The following is a 21,097-nucleotide window of genomic DNA, read 5'->3' on the forward strand; positions in this document are numbered from 1 at the left end:
CATTTTTCCTCTCTGAAATTGCTAAGTGTCTGGAATGGGAGTAATAGGAGAGAATTTCTAAGAAGGTTAGCTTAGATTCTTTTTCAAATACGCTCATAGTCCAACAGAGAAATTTCAGCTGAAGGGTTTTGCCTACTTTTTTTGTTGGTGGTGGTTCTGAGAAATTATTATTTTTTTTTTTGTATGTCTCTATTCTGCGATCCTCATGCATACAGACATATTTCTGGAGAGAGTGATACTAGTCTTGGGAAAATAAGACCCTGAAGGAAAAATTAAGCAATTACTCATGGTCAGGGTGGATAAAGTGGTTGAAAAGATATAAATGTCTTCAGGAACCTCAAGGCATGATGTAAAAATTACTTTATTCAATTCTTGTAGTCAACAAGGAGAAAACAAATAATGGATTTACAATACAAAGGAGAAAATATATATCAAATAACAATGACAACAACAAAACTAGAGACTAGATAAGTAATGGAACAAGCTGCCAAGGAATACTGTGTAGTTATTAATACCAGAGACGTTATACTTTAGACTAAGTTTCCTCCTTATTGTCCTGATTCTGATGTTTTACAAAGACATGATCTCAGCAAGTCTTAATGTGTTTTCTGGGCCTCTCTCCTCTCCCTATCTCTCATGTATTCACTTTATTTATACTCAAGGGCTTGTTATCTCCCAGCATTCTGCAGGCTTTTTATCTCCCAGGATCCTGCAGGCGTTTTATCTCCCAGCATCACGAGGAGAGAACCTGTACTGTTTCGCATATCCTGATCTAGGTGATTCTCTAAGCTTCTTTAAGCACTAAAAGGTTTGAAGTTACAATGAATTATATCTGTTAATATACAATGCAAATGCCCTAGGATATAGAGCAGGAATTAATTTTCAAATGTTTGCACTCTCTAAAACACCTTTCATCAAGCAACCTGTTTTCCAGACTAAAATACAATGTTTTAAGATACCATTTTTTTACAGTAGTATGACTGAAATGCTTAACGTTTCAGCCTATAAAGAAGAGCAATAACATAAAGTAGGGCAATTTTACAGTCTAATTAAACATTTCTAAAACATAACTTTTGATGACAGTAGTTCTGCCTATCCAAAACTGTGCTCTGTCAGCTGCAGTTGAGTAGTTGAGTTTAGTTTTGTACTGGTGTATGAAATAAAGAACTCCACAAGAGTAGTTTATGAGCAGAATGTGCCACTTGGAAATGTGTTGTTGAAATAGCTTCACCTTTTAAGCCTGTGGCCTTATTAACTTGATTTTCTGCTTACCTTTCAAGAGATTACTTTTGACATCTGAAGAGTTAGTGTTAACTACTGTCCTAGAGATTAATTAATGTCCACAAAGCCATTTGGACATGCTTGGCACTTACTCAGTGTGTTATGGCAATGATCTTGGATAAATACACCAACAATCACTAAGGTTCAATGTTTCCTGAGCAGCTTGCACCCTGCCACATCACTGTTTTCCTTTTCTGTGAGTAGCAATTACTCACTTTGGTCTGTGTTAAAAGAGTATGCTTCAGCAGTTTTATTTTTGTTCTGTCAGTCTGACTTTGGGACTAGCCCAGATAGTTAAAAATGTAATTTACAGATTAAGACAATTTGTAGGGAGAGAAAGTAATTTCGGTGGTTGCGGTTAGATAACTAAGGTGCAGTTTTCATGTTGAGTCCATGACCTTTGCCCCACCAAGTCCCACTGGGTTCCAAAAGAGATTGTATTCACAAGGAGTGGGAAGATTTGCATTTCCCTACAGACCCCTACGTTGTCGCTGCCGTGCTTAGCCCTGCTGGTTGCCCATGGCAGACCAAGAATAGAACAGCAAGTGGGCTGTAGACATGCTAGGGGGTGTTCCCAGCCTGGGGCGTATTGCACAGGATTTCACCACTGACCAGTTTCTTCTTGCTCACATTTTACTTTCACAAAGTGAGGGGAAAAGATGTTATTTGGCAATTTGGTTCATGTATGTATAAATATGCATATTTAAAGGAGATACACAGTTTGTAGAGGTGCAGAAGGGGAGAGAGGAGAGGGATAAGAGCTAAGGTGGGTTGTTCTATGTGGAGCTGCAGTAGTTGTTGTACTACACATATTTTCAAAGAAGTCAGGGACAGCTAGGTGTGAACAGGTGTGCACATCCTGGTTCTTGAGCAAGCTCTGTACTTTCAGCATAGCTCAGAGCCAGATCCAACGTGAAAAATGAGATGCCATTTGCTCTAGGATGTGTGATACAGTGAATTCCCTCACCTTAATCGCAAACAATTTTTATTATTGATATTGATGTCATTTCCCTCTTTGACTCAGTCTGTTACCTTGTTTGGCATATTATCTGGAATTGATTCAAAGCAAGTGGTTGAATTTAGAGTGCTTTTGTTCTGTTTCTTTTTCTGTAATGGCAGAGGAGCTGGGTGAGTTTAGCTCACTTTCTAGGTAGCTGGACATTTGTCCTCACGGTTTTTACACTTTGGAAGCTGGCCTGACTGATTAGGCAGAGGTGTCAGGCAGCCAGCCTGCCTCATACCATACATGAGGGCACTGAAGGGAGCCTAAACAGGCTGTCACAAAACTGCACCAAAGGAGGCATCTCATATACAGACACCGTTTGTGTGAGTACAAAGGGTTCATGCCAGGTCTGCATGGATAATTCAGTTGTAACCTTTTTTTTTTTCTAATAGAAGAATGCCTTGGTATCAGAAAAAAAGATTATTTTCCTCCCTGACTTGGCTATTGGTTTGTTGGATTCTCCATCTGCTCATTTGGGTTTTTTTCCTTGTAGTTGTCCTGATGTTGCTTACTTGTAAGATCAAATATCCCCAAAAATATGTTCTTTCCTCTAGCTGTCTTGCACAAAAGTGTAACCACATATTTTCTGTCTGATTTTAATGCATAAGTCTGTGTGAGGGAGCTGCTTAGGTAGCAAAGGGGGAACCTAAAACAGTCTATAGATTTCCCAGGTTACTGTTTGCAGTGCTCAAATTTTCTTTTGCAAAGCCTAGCCATGATGATGATGATGTTTGCAGTGGTTTTCCTGCAGGTTTTCATAGGCTTCTTTAAGTTTTGCTTACAGATGGGGTCTTAGCCAGCCTACTTAAAGCAAAATTAATTGTCAGTGACCATTCTTCTCTTGTGAACCAAAACAGCATGGTCTGTATTTCAAATGGTAACCAGAATATATTCTTGATGAAGTATCTCACAGAAGGTCTTTGAAGAGGCATGAGTTATAACCTGTAATGCAGTCTATGTAACTTCCTAATAAAGAAAATGAGTAATTAGAGGTGTGTGCTTTTTAGCAAAAATCCCTTCAGGAGGAGAAGCAATAAGCTCGTGCTCTCTAAAAGAGTCAGAGTAAAAAGGGAAAAGTCAACAATGCTGCCACAAAAAGCAGTTTCTCAGTGTACTGATTGTGGGAGGGGACAGCGAGGAGATGAACAAGCAAAGACAGAATGAGTGTCCACTTCTGCACCCAAGAGTTTCTGACCCCAGCCCTCAGAGTTCTGTGTCTCAGGTGCTGCAACAGTTATTAGAAAATGTGCCAGAGTATAGCATTTAGCAATGAACTTGGCCAACAGGTACTGTAGGGCTAAAAAGAGTGGGTGCACTGCCTTTATGCTAGTCTTTATAAATACTGCATACCTACCTCCCCCATTGCTACTGTCATTCTTCCTGATATGTCTGGAGATACGGTTAAGCCTAGTTTCTCTGAGAGCTTAGGAGAGAAAGGATGCAACACGTAAAGAAAAAGAGTATCAACATGTAACAGATGTGATAAGGTGCTTCCCTTGGTAGGACTGAGGTTAGCTGGCCTTCTGTCAGTGCCACTATCTGTTTCTGTTGGCCTTCAAGTAGACAGTCTGTGGGCTTAGCAACTGTCAAAAATACTTTTTTATATGGTGGTTTGGGTCGGGTTTTTCAGGCTTTCACGTAGCCATCATTGCCTTGTGTGTTTTGCAAGATGTCAGGAACCTGATAGGAACATGACAGAGCAGCAGCATTATCTTTTGTTAGAAGGTTTTGTAATAGTATGTTTATTTGTTAAACAACCTTCTGTATATTCTCTTTTGTATGTGTACTTCCCTCTTGTTCTATACATTCACTAGAAGTGACCATAAAGATTTCATAATTCCTAAGCAAATATGTTGCATTAATCAGTTAACATTCTGATGATCTTAAAGGTCTTTTCCAACCTAGATGAATCTGTGATTCCATATTGTTATTCAGAGATGCTGTTAATATGCCAGAGCATAATTGCAGATCTGAGCTTGCGGACCTATGTGGTTTTTTTCCCAGAAAGACTTTTTTTTGATATGACGAATACAAGCACTTGTTTTTTCATACCATTTCCACTCTCAAGGAGTTTTCTCCTAGAAGTGCATGACTAATTTGTATGAAGTGCTCTCTCACCTCTGAAAATGATACTCCAATTTATCCATCAGGTTTTAAAACTACATTTTCTTGTTGTTACTGATCACTGTTTTTTTAATTCTGGGAGTAGTGGAGGAATGAAGAGGGAAGCAGAGTACTTTCCTGTTGCCCAACAGTGTGCTGTGACAGATTGTAGAGGCAGTTCAGATTTATTTATAACTGGCATCTGTTTTGTCAGAAATAAAAATAGGCTGCCTTTGAAAGAGATGGGGAACCCTTATCAGCAGGATGCTAACTCTTTGTAATCTTTCACATTTTCTCATTAAATATAAAAGCCTTTTTGGGAACTCTCCTCTTTGTATTTCGGCTTTCTGTTTGCTTTTCCAAATCATGGGTTTCAGTCTTCAGGTCTATTCTAAGCAGGAGAGGTGCAGTGAGGTCTTTCTATTTACTGAGAGTTGCAAAAGGAGTTATGCTTATAAAGACAGCCTGCTTGTGTGGACACCACTGTCTTCATTGCTGTCTTTCAGTTCACCATCAGCTCTGGATTGGCAGGTTGAGTCTGCCAGGATATTGTTCTTCAGCCATCTCCTTATTGTCACCTCTGAACTGCTGAATCTGTTGGTAGTGATAAGTGTGGGGCTTTATTGTCTTGTACTGCAACAGTCAGGGTTCTTCTTCCACCACTTTTCTTTGGGACAATGAGAGAGGTGAATTTTTAAATAGTGGCTTCTTCATTTGATGATATACTGGGGAGAGGAAATATGTTTCTGACATAGCAGCAGTCACCTTCGAAGTGAATCTGGGTAAGAGCTTGGGGCTCCATATGCCGTGAACATCCTAGTCCTGAAACTTCACGGAATCCTTGTTTTTCATTGCATAGTAGAATTTATTCTCAGCCTTGAGAAAGCTTGCAGACTATAGGAAGCCTTTTATTTGTGCTTTTTTTTTTTTTCAGTTTCCCTCTATAGCTCCTCTATAAGTTTCATAGGTTCAGAGACATGGTGCCTTATGTTATGAAGAATTTGAGTTGGTAGTTTCAGCTGCATGTTTAGCAATTTCATATTGTTGCTTTTCCAGCTTAATATGTGATCAGGTAAGGGAAGACGTTGAATATCTCTTGCAGCTCTGTGTTGCTAGGTAATTTTGGTGGCTTTTGTTCTGATACCAGCTGAGTGTTCTAAAGACAACTTTTCCCTAGGAAAGAAAATTGCATGATTGGCATCAGTATTACTACTTCATTATTGCACTGACATTGCTAGTGACCTTCCTTGCCTTAAATTACACTTTCCCTATCATGTGCCGGAAAGGTAGACAAAGGTTCAAATTATTGCCAGCAGACTACAACGATCAGTAGTATAGATAACTTGGCAATCACTGTATTTCTGCAGGATTAGGTGTACTTTTCCCTAAATGTCCTATGTGTTACTGAGAGAAATTCTGATTGTGTATATAAAAATGGTCATGGCAGTAGTTATTTTTACTATATTACATCTTCAGAGAGAAGCATAAATTACAGCACTTCTTCTCCTGAGAGCTGGTGAGAATTAGTTGCTCTTGGTTCTTCCGTTACTGGCAAATAATAATCCCAGAGGAGGCTGTGCCAAGTGGAGATGGTATTTCCAAGGTCCATATTGCACTCTTCATTTGTGGATCTTGCTGCGCTTCTGAAAGTGCAGTGGATCTTTCTACCCACCTACTCTCTGATCAGATATTATCATCTCCATTCTGTGAAACTGGGGAAAACAACTGAGGGGATAAATGACTCACCCAGGATTAAGCAGCAGCTCAATAAAAAAAAGTGCAGATCTCTCTGAAAATTTGATCCCAGGTACCTTTTCAGACAGGGAGATATTTTTGAACCCCTCTCTCCCTAGAACTTTGCAAACCAGTTTCCCAGGGCTCTGCAGCACTGCATCCCTCATCTCAAAATTGTGCTGATGCAGTTTCAGGATGCTTTTCTTGATGAGTTTCAGGGTCCACAAGATCTATTAATACCAACCCCAGCACAGGTGTCTGCCTGCCTCTAGATGTGACAGCATTATTGCCAGGTGACCATGTTTATATGACTGACTGAATAATGTGATTGATTTAAGCTGCCTACCTGTTTTTGAAATAGTTGACAATATGCAGCAACCTTATCACTTTTATCTATAATCTACTTACTCAGATCTATTCAACTTCTGCTTTGTAGACCAATTGTACGTGTCTGACATCTGTGAATGAGATGTCTCGTTTGTAATTAACAAGTTATCTTTCATATACATTCCCAGTGTTATGGGTCCAAGCTTTAAATTTACAGAAAAATGACTCTAAGTCACCTCAGCTTGATCCGCCATAGGATCATACATGGATTTTGAAAATAATGGTTTGGGTGGTTCCTAATTTCAAACATTTCCTTCATGATAGATATGGCTTTCATACCAGTACAGCCTTTTCATTTTTTGAATTCAAGAACTTCACAAAGGAGGTCAGAATGCCCATATGCCATTTTAAAGAAGTGATGGGGATGAGTAGTATCAACACAGCAGTTTAACAGAGTCAGAAAGAAAGAGGAGTTTTCTTAAGATCAAGGGCAGTACTTTGCTTAGAGAGGTGTGTTACTGTGTCTCTGCCTGCTGTTTTAGCTTTGGGGGAAGGGAGAGCTTATCTCTGTGTTACTCCCAAGTATTCTACAAAACAAATTCTAAGATAAAAGAATTGTATTTTTTTCCCCTCCTTTTCTAGTGGTAACTAATTATAGGTATCTACACACAGTCTACATTTAATGTGAGGGAAAAATATCATGAGTCCTTTCTACTGTCAGCCAGTTTCTGTTGAACTAGTGTCCTTTTGTTCATACCAGTTTGGACAGTGAGGTGACACAGCAGCCTACTATCTGGTCTGGCACACTGGTCCTTTCCTGGAGTCTGTCTTGCGTGTAGAAATCCCTGTTGTCCTACTCAGTTCACCACAGCAACTTTGAAGTTTAAATCTCTGCTGCATTTCAAACCGAACACTTACTGAAACACCACCACATAATCTGTGCCCTTTCCAGACAGGCTTATGCAAATATGCAAATACCTGACTGTTCTTGACACAGCTAAAAGAAATTCAGCCCTAATAATGTTCTGTCTCATGGGAAAAGGTGTTTAGAGATGGGCTAAAAAATGAAGGTACAACTATTTTCTTCTTTCTCAATTGATTTTCTTTTTCCTGTTGTTTTCTATTAATCCACAGAAGAACAAGGTAACATGTCAAGTCTCTTTATTCCTCAAATAGTCTGGGGCTTTTGAATGTCTTTGTTGTAATTTAGGAAACAACCTGCAGACAGAATTGTGTTGGGTGGAATAAAGTATACACTGAAGGAACCACTTTTTTTTTTTTTTTTTTCCTTTGCCAGTGTAATTTATGATGAGGAATGACCGAAGCTTCTTCCTCTAAGTTCCAGCTATAGATCAGGTATTAGATGGAAGGACTACTTTTATCCTGAGAGGTGCAATATTGATCTACATCTCCAAGAATTGTGCCAAGAAAGGAAAATCAACAAGATCTTCACCTGATTTATGTAGGCCAGACATCTGTGGCTTGCCTTCTGAAGGTGATCTCACAGGGGCATAATTAAAACTTGATGAGGAATAATCATGATGATTTGTGTCCCCACATTGCAACCGTGTGTATGTTTTTATGTGGTTATAAATTTGGTTAGTCCCTGCTTGTGAAAATGAAGGTTAGAAAGTGCTGGACTTAAGGGCCGGAATTTTACATGCAGCTTTTATGCAGGAGGTCTCCAAATTTTTCTAAGGATGGACCTCTCTTTCAGTTTAGAACTAGTCAAATTGCAAGTTAGTGAAAAAATAAATTCAAGTACTTTTTAATTAGCAAACTGAGAAGCCTCTAAATTTACTCACTCTGCAGAGAGATTGAGTAAATATCAAAGATATTAAAGCCTCTGACTTAGTGCTAGAGAGAGTGGGCCAAGACAGCAGTTTGTTAGTCAGTCTTTCTCTGGACTCAACACCATACCAGTAACACAGTGCTGCCTTTTCCTTCATGCTCATCTCACCTGTCAAGAGGAGAAGGAAAGTACGGGGGCAAGGGTTATCTTTCATTAGGTATTTTAACACTCTGAGCAGAATATAGATGTAACCAGAACTGAAGCCCAAAGATTTTTACATTGAATTGTATTATTTTGGGTAGAATTTTCATAGCATACAAAAAAACAACCATGGAAGTAGACCATGAATTTTCTTCTTTACTATCTGGGTGGGTGAGAATTTTGTGCATTAAAAAATTGATCCTGCTTTCTAAGAGGCCTAACTTTCTCCATTTATATCAATAATAGTGATTGCTACTCCTTCATTTTGAGACTGAAAGGCATAAAACACAGTATGTTGCCTACTTATAAAAAAAAGGTCGGGGGAGGTGGCATCTCTGATTCTGCATGCAGAACAGTCAACATAGTAGATAGAGCTTGAGGCTGATTATCAAAAGGAGCGTGAGTTAGAACCAATGATCAATTTTCTGAGAATCTCCAGCCTTTCCATTAATTTTGATTTATTGGTTTTCATAGGCAGGAGCAGTGAGAAACTCAGGCTTTGAGGAGGATCAGAAAGGCCAGTGCATGTCGAGGGTTATTGCCTTGTTTCGTGCTGTGATTTATACAGTGAAGGTACTGGCTGTATTCTTCTGCTTGGTGTTGTTTTATTTCTTCTCATCATTATATTATTTCATGACTTAAAGACAAGTGCCCTCTGAGAATCTGTTCTGTCTCCGACATTATTATAAGCTGAAGGTCTGATTATTGGAAGTGCTGAGCCCTTGGAGCTCCAGTGGAGTGAATGGAAGCTGAAGGTGCTCTGAAAAGCATGCTTGAGGCATTTTATTCTTTTAAAGGGATTGAGGGGTTTCTCTTAAATATAGGTCTCTGCTTTGACTAATTCCCCCTTGACTGCAAATCCTTCGAAGTAGATGGAGTTTACTTGATTACAGTGAAGCCTGTGCTCCAGATTTAACTCCTGTCCTTGCCACATAGCTGAAGAATTGATTAGATCTTAGTAAATCTAATGTTAAAATTAGAATTCATATTTGCAATTAAGCTTCGGAGTTCTGGTTTATAATTTTAATACTGAACGCTATGAAAGATCAGAAATCATTTTTCTTTGAGGGTTCAGGTGATTCTAAGCACAATTCATGTTCCTGTGGCAAAATTGATGGTGCAGTAGAGGTAACTAAACACCCTGAAAGGGCAGTTTTGTGTCAAGAAGAGGTACCAGGACCAAATGTCTGCAGCTGGTGCAGGGAGTCAGCCTGCCTGAGCTACTCCCAATTCTTTTGAAAAGAGTCTCTAATTCTCCCGTTCCACTGGAAGAAAGCAGATTCAGCCTCAGGAAAGGGTGACTTATCCCAGTGCTTGATAATTCTGCTGTTCTTGCAAAGGAGAAAGTTTGCCTAAGCAGTGGCTGTTTGATCCTGAGGTAAGGGAAGATGATCCTGTTCAGCCATGTGAGTGACTTCTGCCAAAGTTCAAAGGAGGGCTCATGCAGAGGTGAAAGCTGAAGCTGAGAGATTTGGGGACTAGCTATATGAAGAAAGGCTTAATCAATCTGACATTTTTGTTATCTTTTTAAGAACATAAATAGGTAACCTACTGAGGTGTCCCTGCAAGTCATGGCAGAGTTTAAAGATTCTTTTCAGTCCTTAGTTAAAGCCGCCTTTGTTCCCAGGTTGCTCATATGTGCCCGGAGGCCAGCATTGCTTCAGTCCTTAGTTTTTAAAAATTCATTCTTTGCTTCAGGAGACTCACAGCACACTCTTGATTTTCCATTTTGCCATCTCCACTACAGCATTCTTTAATTTTTTTTTTTCCTTAAAGCCGGTATTTGATTAAAGGAAGTTTGCGTGTCGTTTTTTTGGTTTTGTTTGTGTTTTGGTTTTTTTTTGTTTGTTTGGTTGGGTTTTTTTTTTTGGTTTTTTTGGGTTTTTTTTCCCCTTTTTTGTTATTTCTGTCTCAGATAGGGGACAGATTATAGAAGATCCATTGCTTTTGTTTCCAGTTATTTTCAAAAAACAAGTTTAATCGGTTACATTCTCATCTTTCTGTCTGTCTAGATTTCTCTGGTTACCTCTGTGATATATTCATCAGTATGGTACATCATCTGCTGTGTCAGCAGAGCTTCATGTTTCAGTGTGTGCATTGACCTAACACTGTTTTGTGAGTGATAGGTGTTTGGTTTCCAGCAGGCAAGATGGACCATACTGTTTGTAGTGGTGGAAGTTGTTTTGATGAGGAGATTTGCGCTTTTTCCCTTTGTCTCTCTATCCTGGATTGAGCAGCAAAACTTGGCACAAACAAAAAACATTGAGAGACTATTCAGGCAAGCAGGTAGTTGGTTCCTCTTCTTCTTGCTGTTGGTCTCTTACAGATAGGGTCTATACTATGTTTTGTTGTCTTTAGGACTGTAGATCAAGGCTGGCTTTTCACAATGATGTTTTGACATCCTTTATTCCAAGAACTGGGATTTCACTCAGTTATACCGTTTTCTAAATTTTGTGGCTGATTGTATTTTATGTTTATTTTTTGAAGTTCCTGCCTGTACATGTCTTATTCCACGCCCCCTTGTTTTTCTGTTTTTAGCCAGTGAGACCTGCAACGATTTCCATCCCATGTTCTTCACCCATGACAGATCGTTTGAGGAGTTCTTCTGTATCTGCATTCAGCTCTTGAACAAGACATGGAAGGAAATGAGGGCAACTTCAGAGGACTTTAACAAGGCAAGAAAAAGAGTGGGGTGGGAGTAACTGGGTAGAATGATGAATCAAGACCATATATTCTTCCCTAGAGGCACAGGGATTTACTAATTCTCATTCTGCTGAATGCTGTGGGGTTTTATCTGTTTGGATTCTTTGCATATCAGAATGCCAGCATTTAGAAAGTGGTGGGTAGGGAATGGGAGGCATAAAGGAAGTTCATAGAACCTTTTCAGTCATGTTGCACTGCAGACTGTGAGACTACAGTCCTGGCTTGAGGGGAAATTCTGCCTTTTTATGTTAGCAATATTATGCTGAAGTGCTGCAGCCTCCAAGGTTGTAAATAATGCAGAGAGAGTACTGCAGTGATAATTCTGTGCATCCCTTTCATTTCATGTGAGGATAAAATATTCAAGAGTGGACACAATCATGACAGACTGCTGTGCAGTTTAGCCTGCTAAAACAAACAAAAAAAAACAAACAACCAAACCCAAATCAATCAAATAAAAATCCAACCAAAATGCTCCTCAGTATCACACCCTTTTTGTGGTAAGAATTCTGGAAGCTTCAGCCAATCTCCTCACCCTCGAAAGAAAACATAAAGAGCAGGTCTGTCTTAATGGTCCTTAGACATCCTATTTTAACTGTCTAATCTACCATGAGGCTGAACACTATCTCTGGCATTTTGTAAGAATGACAAACTCATGCTTTTGTGGCCAGCTGGCATCCTTATCAAGATCCTCTGACTGGATCTTGAGCTCCTCCCTGGGAGATGTAGGTTATAGAACTGTTGGTTGAGAATGAAAAGTGAGACTGCTGCTCTTTGTCAGCACGTGCCATAGAAGCGCTCTGAAGTCACCAGACTCAAATGTTATGTGAGAGACAGAAAGAATGATCGTGCCTAACTTCTAATTGGAACTGTCTGTTATTGAAGTGGTCTCAATGTCATTTTATTCTGCAGAGTAAAGGTGAATTCTTAAGTTGTGGAGATGAATAACCTTTGCTGAGTTCTTTCAGGCAAGTTAGTTGGCAGTAGTACCAGAGCCCTGGCTAAAAAGAGAAAAGAAGTCCAAAATGCATGCTGTTGTAGCTAGATGACCTAGAGGTTTGTTCTTGCATGGAATTTCTAACACACTTCTCTTATCTAATGATCTGGGAACATAGAAGGAACAATAGCAAGATAATTCACTGAACAGTGTAGGATTGTTAAAATCAAGAGCTTAAAAAAGCAACTCTTAAAAGACTACTTCATAATATGTAATTGTTTTAAATAAATGTATTAACAACTGCCTGTTACTTACAGGCCTTCTGTCTCTGTTGAAGGATTTGTCTACATAATTTCCCACAACTTGAGTTGAAATATTATTAATAATTCTAGGGGATTCAGAAAAAGAATTATTTCCTTTCTAGTAACAGCCCAGAAGACCCTAAAAAGAAAACAAATAAATTTACTTTGCTGTGTGAGGCGTTGTCATGGGAGATCAGGTAGTTTTTTTCTCTGATCTGACTAGTTTGCTGTTTGTGTTTTCTGTTATTGAAAAATCCGGCAACTTCACCCATCAGGTCTTTCAGGTTCAGCAAGACTGGCAGTAGGTCTTGCTGCATATCTCATTGAAGACACAGGCAACTCTGTGGGGCAAATCTGAAACATTTTGCACTGGGCTACCAGGATTTGTGTCTGGTGGTGGCACCGTGGTGCATGGTCCTGGACCCAGGATCTCTGCCTACAGAAATCACTCTTGATTTTGTAACTGTTTCCATAAAGGGGAGGAAAACTCTTGCAACTCTCATTTCTTACAGTTCTGTAATTACGTTCTGTTTGTCTAAATCCTTTCTTAGAGTCATAAGGAGATTTCTGTGCTCTTACCCACTTTAAATGACATGTGGTGGGGATGTGCATTACTCAGCTGATAAATGTCTGAAGGGATCTGTGAGTGAAGCAAACAGTGTGGTTGTGTGGGCTTGTGAAGCTCTTTGGGGTTTGTGGGGGATGATATGTTATATTGTGGTACCCAAGGTTTACCCATCTACTTGGTGGGTGACAGCTACCTGTGCCAATGGCTTTACCAAACTTACCACCACCATTTTTAATCCTTACCTGGCAAGGGGCTTTGGTGATCACTGCTCATTAGTATTCTATCTGCATCTTTCCTGTGTGCTAAGAGTATACCTGTTTCTAGGCAGACCCTTTTGAAACCTTGGCAGCCAAGGGCCACGTGGACCCAGGGAGCATTCAGCCCGTACTTTCAGAAATGAATGGGAAGAAAACAGACCTCACAAGACACAGTAGCTTAGTTGCTGTGTGTAGGGATAGGTACAATTTTGGAAGAATTTGTAACAGAAAGCTAGAACTGGTCTCACTTAGGAAGACTGCAAAATGCCTTCTCAAACGGGTTAGATGGGTTTTTTCCCTTCCTTCTCCATTTCAGAGAAAGTCGCAGGGAGAAGCTGTGAGCAAGCTCTCTCTTTCCCTGGTATGCACAGAGATAACATGTTTGCAGACTTGTACAAGGCCTTCTCAGACCAGAGAGGGTGGGGGAGGAGAGAGAGAAGATAGAAGAAGCCTTAGAAAAGGTGGAGCATTGCTTTTTTTCCCTGGGGGCCCAGTGTGCAGTATCATTAAGAAATGGTCCTTGCATCTGAAATAAACCTTTTTTTTTTTTTAATCCTTCCACTGCCTTGGCATTCTTGGGAAGAATACCTGCATATGTTTTACCTTACATTGTGAAAAAAAAAAATCTTCCATCTTCTCTGTGTATTACTATTTTTCAGTTTCAATAACTTGATTGTCATGGTAATGTATGAAACACCACTTTGTTATGATTTACTACCCACCTGGCTGATGGGATTGTTTTATTCTTTCCTCCCTCCCTTCCTCCCCCGAAACCTCCAAAACAAAACTGGACTGGTAAGTCTTGAGATCTGGAGATTCTGCCAAAAATCTAGACTACTTCCTTTGATCTTTAATCATACTTGAAGAAAAGGAGCTTTTAGCTTAGTTTTAAACTTTTGATTAATCACAATTGCTGATACATTAAGGGTCTGTAGGAGGTCTGTGTGCATATGTAGAGATTTATTTCCTCCTCTCTTGCATTGGGGAATGACAGGCACTAAAAGAGGTGAGGTGATTGAATATTTCCCCTCAGGTTTCTGTTCTCAAGGGTTTTTAAACCTCATATTAAGACTTTCTTTTGATGACAAAATGGCATACTGTGCCATCATGGTTCTTCAATTCACCTTGTGGAGATTTCATATAGATTTGTTCATTTTTAGAGTTTCAAAAATAATTAAACCAGGACTTTGCTCATAGTTGGAAGAATTTTATGATGTTTTAGTGAAACATTTATGGTCTCATGCTTGGTCCAATTCTTTTTCTTTATAAGAGACACATTTTGTCAGCTCTTCCATTAGAAAAATTCCTTTGATCTCTTGTGGTGATAGTATGGTACTGCCAGACCTAAATTCTCTATTGTAGTCTCTCTATATAGTAGTAGATGTCTGAATAGAATAATTCAGACAGGCAGCTAAGCTTATATTATGCCTTTGTAACATTTTATGACATACACAATTTGTGTCTTGTGAGTTTCTTAAAGAAATTAAGATGCAATTGTATAGAGAGACATGCAAGTGGCAACAATTCTGTTTGAAACCTTTTTGTCTTTATATGAGCCTACAGATGATCAAAGGACACTTTATAAGCTCTATCCTCCACAGTCATTTGTGAGCAGAGAGCATGGTTTATAACTTTGAAAATATAATCTAGTCTCCAAGCTTTACATAATTCTACATGTTTTATTGCAGCAGAAGAAAGCATAGTGTATTGATTTTCGGAGTCAGTGCTGACTATAAGAAAGCTGGACTGAGTTATCTCGCACTCTGGCATCTAGAAACCTTCATCACCGAGCCTGTTTAAATAGGTGCCCATCAGTCAGTTTTCCCTCATGTAGGGACCACCTACACTCTGCTCAGGGTAATCAGGCTCTGCTGCCACACAGACTAAGAAGTACTTAAATTGATTCAGGGTTTATTGTTTGTTTTTCACATGATGGTAGGTGAAATTCAAGGTACCTGCCCCACAGTAAAATTCTCCCCTGGGGCCAAATGAAAATATACTCCCAAAAGGAAATTTTTTATTGATCCCCACTAGTTGTTCTTAAATAAATGCACCTGTGTTGCCCTAATGAGGATTTAAATTGAGATGAATATCTTTTCAGTGATCTTGTTGTAAAATATACACGTTGCTTCTTGGGATACAAGGAGATAGAAAGTAGGACATAAGGTAGGGGACAAGATTATGCTCTTACTTCTGGTTTCCAGAGATTTCAGTTGGCTGCTTTTTGTACATTTGAAGTTCACATGCTAATAGGATGAAGGGTGAACAAATGTGTCATTTTAATTGCAGGGCCAGCCATAGCTTGTCTTATTAGACCTACAGAACAGTATGAACAATTTGCTAGTTCTGTACCTAATGTAGTACCGTCTTAAAAAAGCACATTAAGAATTTTTTCTTTCCCCAGTGCGGAAAGAAAAAGATGAAATTTTTTTTACTCACCAAGCAAAGTGTTGAAGCTGCATTGTAGAAAATGGGCACGATGTGGCTGCTTTTATTAGTATATTAGCATAGTTATAGGCTTTTAGATGGCCAAAAATGACTACTCATAACAAGAAACAGATTATCCTTTCAACGTGGCTAAGGTTGAGTAGTAGATACCAAAACTGAAAAATATTGGAAGTACTGTGGTGTATGACACCTGAAATCAGAATTTGCTGCATTTACTAAAACTACAGTTTTAAGGAATAGGAAAGTGGGACGAGGTTGACTAATGATGCTACCAATGCAATTTTCTCATTACTGAGAGATCTGGTTAATTTGCCCTCTGGACATGTGTTTGAGATCATCATAGTACAAAACATGAGCTTTTAAATGCTTTATGAAAATTTATTTTGTAATAGGAATATATTTTTAATAATAATAAAATATATATAATATATAATAATATAATAATAAATATTTTGTAATAAGAAAAATATTCTCAGAAAACTCAGAAACCTCTGGTTTCAGCATTCAGCTAGCATTCGTTTCACAGTGGCAGACCTGGGTGTCCTAAGGAACTACCCTTGTGGTATCTGGCTGTTTCAGTGACACACCAAGCTGCATCACTGGATTCCCCTGCACCAGTGGGGTCTGCTCAGCAAGATGATAATTCCACTGACAAGTACACACATAACAAACTGCCTGTGTGGTAATCAGAATAGTAGACATTGCTCACAGCAGCAACAGATGCAAACAATAAATGCCCTACGTGAGTCCTGTAATTAAATAGCAAGGCAAACACTGAGGCATTTGATAACCACAAAAGATGTTTATGGCTCATGCTCAGACTCTGCAAACATTTTTTCATTGCTCGCTGACAAGATAACAGAAAAGGTAACCAAGCATAACATAAAAATGAAAAATGCTATTTCCTTACTCAGTGATGGTTTGGAAATGCCCTGCCACAGGTTTCTCTCAGCTTCTCTAGTGTTATCATGCTTTCAGCAGCTGTAGGATGAATAATTGTGTAAGGCTAGGTTCAGAATATGACTAAGTGTTCAAGGGCAGGCTCTTAAGAAGCATACTTGTGTGAGTGGTGGTTTGTGTGAAAATATGTCGTGGGCCAACACTTTCATTAGCTAAATGTATGATACCTTAAGGAAACAAAGGTCTAGGGGGTCATTTTGAGAGGGTCAGAGCAGCAATGTGGCAGAGGAGATGTCACCAGCTTTGCTGGGTCCTCTGCAAATCAGGGAGACTCCAGGAGCAGACTGTGCACAGATCCTGACTGAAATACCCCCCTGGCTGCAACCTTGTTGTTCTAATGCTAGTCCTTGCCACGACAGCTCCAGCTCTGTGTCTGACCTGGAAATGGCAGGGTTTTGCCGCACTCCTGGAGAAGCAGCAGGTCCCCTGGCATGTTCAAGTTATCCCCTCTAGTGGCACTAACAATATCCTGCACTTTTCTCCTCTTGCAAGCTTGGCCAAGCTTTGACAAACCACATTTTACAGGAAGGAGGGAAAGGCACCCAGAGCTGAAGTGCCTTGGCAGTGAAGCAGCTACAGGGTCAAAATCAGAACCAGGATATCTGGCCACTTGCTCCAGCCTCCTCCATCACCCTGCCACAGCTGCAGTAGCAGCTCCAGCCCCAGAGTGGTTCCTTCCTCTGTCTCTGTGCCTGTCTTTCCCCACAGCACACTGCACAGGGATGGTAAGTAATAGCTCCAGGAATGGGAAAGAACCATTACCTCAAAGAGGAGAAAAATTAATGCAGAAAAACTTGAAAGTAAAATCCTTTGGTCAGTCTGTAAATCTGCCTGTCACCTCCTTTTCACAATGAATTAAAAAAAAAAAGGGGGGATGGTAAATAGCTCTTCATGGATACCCTCCAAAGCATTATTGTTTTCTTATGGACCTGAAGATGAATTTAACTTCTTTTGGGAGAAGCTTTGGAAAGCTGTTCTGTTTGCATTTTACCAGTGGGAAATGCCAGGCTAGTGGAATGATTGCACCTCTCTGTTAGCTTTCTTGCACCTTCCCTTGAGAATGCTTTGTTTATATCAGTCAGGGATACTGCAAATAAATTATTCTCACATAGAATGAATTCAGCATTCCTCAGGCTATGGTAGATTAGCACAAATTAAATCCCAGATTTTCACACCTGAGGCCAATAGCACTTTATTAGCTTTTATTGGAAACAGAAAATTGCCGTAAATATATTGTATCATTAATTGTGTAATGCATGAATTTATAAAAAAATTATAGCAATTAACATTTTGCAAGTCTGCTACATAGCTTACACAGAAAATGAGACTTTTTAATTGAAGGAAAAAACTCCCTTCAAATACAGTAGAAATCTTTTAGAAGAGCATAATTGCAAAAAGATTGTTAGGTCTATTCCTTTACCAGCCTCTTCCTTAAGAATGGTCTGTTTTAAGCAGTGCAGTAATTTGAAGCAGTAATTTAATGTGATGTAGGAAGAGCCTGCTTAGGACCTTTCCCTAGCGTTTGGTCAGTGTTCCCTCTGTGCCTATGCTTTTTGTGGCCTAGATATTCCAAATGTATGCCTTCATTGCTGCTCATTTCAGAATGGTTCTGTTTAGTCTTCTCTGTGCATTTATCTGCGTCTGTCAGGTCTCCAAATGTGTCCCACTGTGTTTGTCAGAGACAGTTTATTACTTGTCTGTTGCTCGTGGCTGCAGGAACCTGAGAAGGGGTGTTTAAGATGCTGAAGATGCGACTTTCCTCTGACTGAGGCATCAGTCTGTAAAAATCATATTTAAGTATTCATACTCCAAAGGCTGGGACTGTCAAGCTCAAAGGGACTGAACAAGAGTATTGCATTTTTAAATCTAGTTGGTTGTTTCCCTTTGAAAATTTTTCATTGTCAAGAATGCAAATACATTTTTAAAAATTAATTTGTGAAATATAAGTTGCTAGACTGCCTAATGAGGCAGTAAGGAGCCATACTTGCCTTTTCTCTGCACTCTGTAGCTTATGAACTATTTTTTCCGGTTCAAAGACTTTTTTTCACTTAAAACAGTATCTTTACTATTTTCTGTCTTTGCCACAAGGCTTTGAAAGTCTTTAGAAATAGGGTCATATCTTGTTATAGCTGAACGATCCTTCTCCAGTGATCACATATGCAAAGATTTCATGGAGGGCATAATCTTTAAAGGAAAAGCATTTTAAATCTTGATTTCTGTATCTTCTGACCATTTATATGCCAGGACGGGTATGTTAACAAATAGAAGGATTCTTCAAGCCAAAAGCAAGGAAGGGATGTCGCAACAAAACATCTGCTGTTTAAAAAAAAAGAAAAAAAGGAAAAAAATATTTTAGTGTAATCCATTCCTTGGCCAGCAGCTTACCTTATCCTTTCCCCAGTGATGAAAGTCGCTGTTCGTGTGAAATCTCTTATTTGTGGAAAACTTAGCCATCACTGGCAGAATGGATTTTATCCCCTAGATTTCTAGTGAAGTCTTGTGTTATTGTAGAACACATGCGGGTCTATGTAACACCCTGGAGATGGCAATTTTTAAAACTGCTGGTACTTCATATTTTCAAAGCGCTCTTCATTTTCATCTCTGTGGGTGCTGATCAAACCAATAAACTTCTCAGCCTTCAAAAAGATGATTGAGTGGAAAGCCTTATATCCAGAGGAGAAACACTGAGTGTAGGTTATCTGTGCTAACTGCGTTTTTTCTACTCCATAGAAACCTTTTGCACTGGAAAAAAAAGTGCCTCACTTGCATGTAGAGTGTGTTAGCTGCCAAGGGAAATGATATAACCTAACTGCAACTGTCACCAAAACAGCATATTTTGTGACATTGCCCCTGTCATTCCTGTCTAAAAGTGTGGATAATAATGAGATCCCAGGAACCACTCTTGTCTATGTATTTTTATTTCTTCTTTCTAGGATAAGTTTTTGTAGTACAGTTAAATCAGAGGTGCATGGCATATGGCTTTTTGCTGCATGAATTGCTGGTGATGTGAATGTCAGTGGGCATATAATACCAGATTTTCATTTTGTGAATTACAATGCATGGAATTCAGCCTGAGAGCTCCCCAGACTATAGACCTTATTATAGGCAAATAAAAAAGGGAGGGAAGGGGGGAGAGGTGATGTCTCGGAGATTTTGTTTCAGTTGAAATGAGGTTATCATGGTGAATGATACAGCTGACAATGGGATTTTTATAGCCTCTCTTGGAGCAGCAGAAAAGCTTGTATTATTGTTGGTTGGCTTTAAATAATTGTAATCTAAATAACGCCACAGTTGAAAAGAGCAGCAGAAATCCTTCATACGTGTCTCATAAACAAAACCAGGGTGCTTTGTTGCCTTTGTCTCGTCTGTCCTTATACAAATGTCCTTCATTGTTTGCAGTTTACATCTCGTGTATTGTCTTGATTGAATACGTCAGTCACCATTAAAAAGGCGTTTTCCAGTCAGTCACTGCTGCTGCTTGTCTCTATATTTAGCACATGAGGTAACTGCCCAGCATCTGACAAGCTGATCCTGCTACCCAATGCACCAGTGTAAATTAAGGTTGGCTGTGACAGAGGCATATGGGAGGAGAGGGCTGCCGGGAGCCCATATGAAAGGAAAGGGTGATGCGTGGGGGCCAATGGGCTCTCCTCTCCTTTACCCACACCAGCTATTTCAAGCCACGTCTACACCATGCACACTGGGCCAACAGACATGTCTCTGCTGGCTCTCTGTGGGTTGCCTTGGGTACCAACATTAGGGAACACAGAGAACAGTTAGTCTGAAAAACTTGCTTAGGTGACCACAGCCTAAACTGGGCCTTGGTTTGCTAATGTGAACTGTTCTCAAGTTCCCAGACATCGGATGAGTGGGAAAATAGAGGAGGATGGGAGGCGAGGGGTTTAGCACGTGCTTTCTGAAGGAAGTGTTAGATTTTGCACTGCAGAGTATTTGGCCCTGAGACCACAGGGCAGTTGTTACTTGGGATGGTAGTGAAGCTGAGACATACGAACTTGGATTTTACCGCATTTCTGCTGAGGGCTAAATAGCTGAAGGATGGAAGGTGTTGTGTGTGCTTCTGAAAGTGGTAAGGCCCTTTGACCACCACCAACTGTGAATTTGAATAGCATGCAAAAAATCGTGTAGATTTATTGATGACTGAAAGATAATTTATTGAGAGGCTCCATCTCAGTTCCTCAAGTTACCTTTATACGTCAGTCATATATGAGCAAGCAGAGAAGCAAGGCCCCTTGTAACACATATGAAAGCTGAGGAATATCACCTTATAAGCTGAGCACAGGAATGGAAAGAGATTTGATGCCATGTAAGTATATTGACCCAAACACCAGAGAGAGATGAAAGAACAAATACCAAATTCTAGGTCAGAATCCTTGAAAAAGACATTTGTGTAGATGATTAAAGATCTTGCCATGTCAGTTGAAGATACCATGGCATGACCATGAAACTGAAATGTCAGGGACCAT

At 39.6% G+C, this 21,097-nt stretch overlaps 1 protein-coding gene across 2 annotated transcripts in view; it reads left to right on the forward strand.

Annotated features, from left to right (window-relative positions):
• The window catches only part of ELMO1 (engulfment and cell motility 1), a 311,383-nt gene that overhangs the window by 194,694 nt on the left and 95,592 nt on the right, over window positions 1-21,097 (forward strand). For both annotated transcript variants that reach the window (XM_027891987.1, XM_027891995.1), the window contains exon 17: window positions 10,980-11,116. In XM_027891987.1, coding sequence (XP_027747788.1) covers window positions 10,980-11,116 — 137 coding nt within the window. The remainder of the gene's footprint in view (window positions 1-10,979; window positions 11,117-21,097) is intronic.

The sequence above is a fragment of the Empidonax traillii genome, unplaced genomic scaffold (genome assembly GCF_003031625.1).
Source record: "Empidonax traillii isolate 1590-97213 ecotype Southwest subspecies unplaced genomic scaffold, ASM303162v1 scaffold14:size4059594, whole genome shotgun sequence".
NCBI lineage: Eukaryota > Metazoa > Chordata > Aves > Passeriformes > Tyrannidae > Empidonax > Empidonax traillii.